This window comes from Macaca nemestrina, chromosome 17, assembly GCF_043159975.1.
Source record: "Macaca nemestrina isolate mMacNem1 chromosome 17, mMacNem.hap1, whole genome shotgun sequence".
NCBI classification, from domain to species: Eukaryota; Metazoa; Chordata; class Mammalia; order Primates; family Cercopithecidae; genus Macaca; species Macaca nemestrina.
Window position 1 is genome coordinate 78,007,409 of NC_092141.1, and position 4,369 is coordinate 78,011,777.

The 4,369-nt window shown below is 36.3% G+C and overlaps 1 protein-coding gene across 2 annotated transcripts in view; it reads right to left on the reverse strand.

Annotated features, from left to right (window-relative positions):
* Positions 1-4,369, reverse strand: part of LOC105469060 (ATP binding cassette subfamily A member 6) — a 63,857-nt gene that overhangs the window by 14,627 nt on the left and 44,861 nt on the right. For both annotated transcript variants that reach the window (XM_011719629.3, XM_011719631.2), the window contains one exon: positions 1,369-1,488. In XM_011719629.3, the coding sequence (XP_011717931.2) occupies positions 1,369-1,488 (120 nt within the window). The remainder of the gene's footprint in view (positions 1-1,368; positions 1,489-4,369) is intronic.

Consider the following 4,369-nt stretch of genomic DNA (forward strand, 5'->3'; position numbering starts at 1 on the left):
TGTCTCTCAATAAGCAAGTAGCCTATGTCTGTTGCTCTCTTCCAATTATTTTTTTAATTTGGTTTTAACATTTGCAGAAAGTCTACTGAAAGTATAGCAGAGAGAGGTGTTGGCACTGGTAAAATTTCTGGAGGTTGACAATATTTTTCTTAAGCGCCCAGACAAGCCTTTTCAGAGCCCCTTCTTATCCCAATGGTGACTATTTGCCCATAATGATAATTAGTTCCAGCATGTTATTCTTTCTTCATCAATCAATTCATTCAGAAAGTTACTCATTCCTCCTAAATAATACATGACAGACCTAGATGAATGTATTTCACCTTGCAGGTCTACTTAGGAGGAAAATGCTTTAAGCAAAGGGATTCGTTTCTAATCAAGAACTTCAGGCATTGCTCAGCCAATGGAGATGTATTTTTGCAAATGGAAGGCTTTTCCAGTTTGCCAAGGACATCCCCGATTACGGAAGCCCTCTTTACTTTCCTTAAAGCCATTTCATCCAGGGTGGTACAGAGCTCCAAAAAGTGTGTTCTCCACTGAACTATCTTGTCCTGGCCTCATCGTATACTTTTCTCCACTTGAACCACATTCAGTTTCTTTAATGCCTCCTGGCTTTTCCTGATTTGGTGCCTTTGCTTTCTTCTGCAGAACATGCTTACCTCCTGTCCCATTAACTAATTCTTATTCATCCTTTAGCCATGTATTTAAATATAATGTCCCCAGAAGAATTGTCTGACTTGCTAGAACACACCAGCTGTGCTTTGTGTGTCCTCCCTTGGCCCTTGGCCCTTGTGCTTTGTAACCTTTAGGTTCCTTGTATTGACTTGAGTAAGTTCGGTCTGTCTTTGCCTCCACTAAGCTTTGGGAAAGTCAGGACTGTGCTATCTTGCTCATCAGGTGTCCCCAATTACTAGCACAGTGACTAACAGAGAATAGTATTTGATACATATTTTTGAATGATTGAATGGAATCGCATATGAGTTTATCCTCAGTGGCTAACAAATACCTGTCAAACCAAGCACATTTTTCCCCCAATCTGGCATTACCCATATTTGAATGGCATTTGACAATGCCTATATTTGGCAAAGTGAATAGGGCAAAAGTTTAAATGTTTTATTGAGATTTAATTTTGCATGTGATAAAATTCACTCGTTCTGAGAGTAGAACTCAAGGATGTTTAGTAAGCTTACAGAGTTGTGCAAGCATCACCACAATTCCCCTTTTGAACATTTTCATCATCTCCCCAAAATCTCTTATGCCCATTTGCTGTTACTTCCCAGTTCCACTACTGTCTGTCTCTGTTGATCTGGGAAAAGCACTTTAATAAGCTACATATTCAAAATTAATGACACAGTTGGTAACATTTCTTACCATTTCCAAAAAAGTTTTAAATCCAAGCAAGGTATATGAAGGAACCAATACCATGGTGGTAATCAATATACTTAGGTCAAAATTACTGATTAAAGCGGTAACAAACATGATGATGGAGGCCTACAAGGGAAGTTCAAATATATTGTATCAGACATATTCAACCCATTGATATTTTGTAAAACATTTAAGATACAGGTGTTCTCATGATGTATATCATAACGTTCCTATACGCAGATATACTCATTTGGCAATGATAGTTTCTACTTTTAGAGAGAGTAGGGAAGAAGCCTTTGTTAACAAGAATACATATGATCCCCAGTAGAAAATTCTTAATAAAGACTGGCGACTAAGGTGACGGCTAAAATGACCAAATAGACTTCTTGCCAGTGTATTATTAAATTTAATAATAGTTTTTTTTATAGCTAAGGTAACAATATTGCTAATGAATAAAAACCTGTATATGTTGAAAGTTACATGGCTATCATAAAAAAATGAACAATCCATGCTGTCTCTCAACCAGACTACTGTGGAGCTTTCTCATTGTCCTTCCTGCTCCATTTCTTCCCCATACCAAACAAAGGACTTTTCTGAGAGTGTGTATTTTTATTGTGATGGATTTATTTTATTTTATAAATTTTTATTGGCAAATGGGAAGGAATAAGGATAATTGTTTATTTTTTTGTTTTAAGAATCAATTGATCAGCCAAGTATGTATTGAGCATTACCCTTTGCCAGATCTTATTAATGTACCGATTATAATAAAAACAGAATCATAATTGCTAAATTCACTAAATATTACCTAAATGCCAGGTTTTAATAATTTAGCAGGAATTATTTAATCCTCACAACTCCATAATGTAGATACTTTTATTGTCTCTCCCCTTACAAATGAGAAATCTCGGGTTTACTCTAAGTCCTTTAGTTCACTTAGCTGATTTCTCTTATTCTACCAGACCTCCACATTTCTACAATCTTTCCTCTCTTCTCATCCACTGGAACAAGAGAGGAGTCTAAACTTTGACAGTGTGAGAGGTTACTCCAGGACTCAATGTGCTAAGATGTGCTACTATACCTCCACCACAGAGCATAAGAGGCTGAAAAGGTACTTCCTTATCAGACAGGGGTCTGGGGTGCCCATGAAGCACCACAACCCTGGAGGTACAGAAGTCCACTGGACTCTAGAAACAAATTAACTGCTGACTGTGGCTTCACTCAACGATGGAGAGACATCACCTGCACTGTCCTTCCAAATGGATCCCAGATCACCAAAGGACAACTGCACTGAATATCAACATACTATACCTTCTGACATACGATCCTGTGAGGAGTAAACAAATTACCTTAGTCCTAGGACTAGCTTGGTTTAAGTTGATACTAGCTGTACGATGAAAGACAAATTCTCACAACATATATTTTCAATACATATTTAGAAATAAATTATAAGTTATCTGTATGCAAATGCAAATTTTAGTGCAAACTGCTTGAGGTCTTTGTGAAGAGGTATAATTTTGAAACTTTTTAGCCTACTGAAATCAAGATGTGTTAATCAGCACAAGTTTTGAATCAGTATTTCCAACCATGCTACTGTCTCATATTTTTTAGCATAAGGAATGACGTAAGGTCTGAGACTCAAGTTTATTCCTGAACCTGTCACTATTCTTCATGTTTTTCTGAGCAAGTTACTTAATTCTTTCCTCTATTGAAGTAGGAAATTAAGAAAATAACAGAATAATAGTATAAGTAGTAATAGTAAAAATTATAGTAATAGTAAGAAAAATAACAATGACTCATAGAATGAATTGCTGTATTAACCAAGGCTGAAAAGAATTTAAGTGGCCTCCCTCCCAGAAGCTAAAGTTAAGAGAGAATACTATCTGTCCCAAGAAACACTAACCATATCTCTTTCCCACAAATTTGTAAGTTCTGTAAGTCCCTGTTGTTCTTGCTGTGCAGCTGCAAGGTCACGAGATAAATAAGTGAAAGTTGAGTTGCAACTCATATTTTTCCTAAGATGTAAGTCATGGCATAAATGACTAACAGCGTTTGTTCTCGCTTCTGCAAACCTGCTTCCTACTTCACGTATTTCCCACCCCAAAATGCTTAAAAGTTGCTCACTTTCTTTGTTCGGGGCTCAGACTTTCAGGACGCATGTCCGCTGAGCCGATACACACCTAAAACAAAAGCTCTCCTGCATCCCGATCAGTCTCTCTGTTTCCTTAACTTCCTGCAACACTATAAAATTAGGTAAATCATACTAGACAATTTCAGATTTCTTTCAAGTCTGACATTCCACCATTCTAGAAATATGTAGATTCCTTCCAGTGACAGAAAAAGGAAATAAATAAATAAATACACTGAAATAGATAAGCATAAGAAGGGCAAAGGAAAAATAATCAGAAATTACAAATACACAAATACATATTTTACTATTACACTGCGGTGTAATTTTGTTTTTACATTTTGGACAGTCTTTATTTTACAAAACATACCTTGCCTCTGGAATATTGTCTTGCCTTATCCGAATCCATAACAACTTAAGCATAAATGGCAGCAAAGGATAAAAGGCATGCAATCATACATATATGTGTTTTGATTTTAAAAATACAGTGTTTTTCAGTGTCATTTTCTGCTGTGATCTTTTATTTGTGACAATTTTTTTCAAATCACAGTGAGAACACCTTAATCACCACCTTAGTCCACAAGCCTAAGAAGCAGTTCTGCATTATCATCTTACTTTAGAAACAACAAAGTTAAATTTCTTCTTTTGTTCATCTATTCACTTGCTGCCATATATACAAGGCAAATTCATAATATGATAATGCAGATTCTGCCTTCTGCTGTGTTGTGAAGGAAAATTGCTCTCACTGGACTCTCACTCCTTACTCCACAATGGGAAAATGGTTTCTGCTTTCTAAGTCTAGAGATGAAACTTATTGTTTTGGAAGATTCTGGCATATTAAGTTCTAGAAGGTCTGTCACAGTCTATGGAATTGATGCGCAG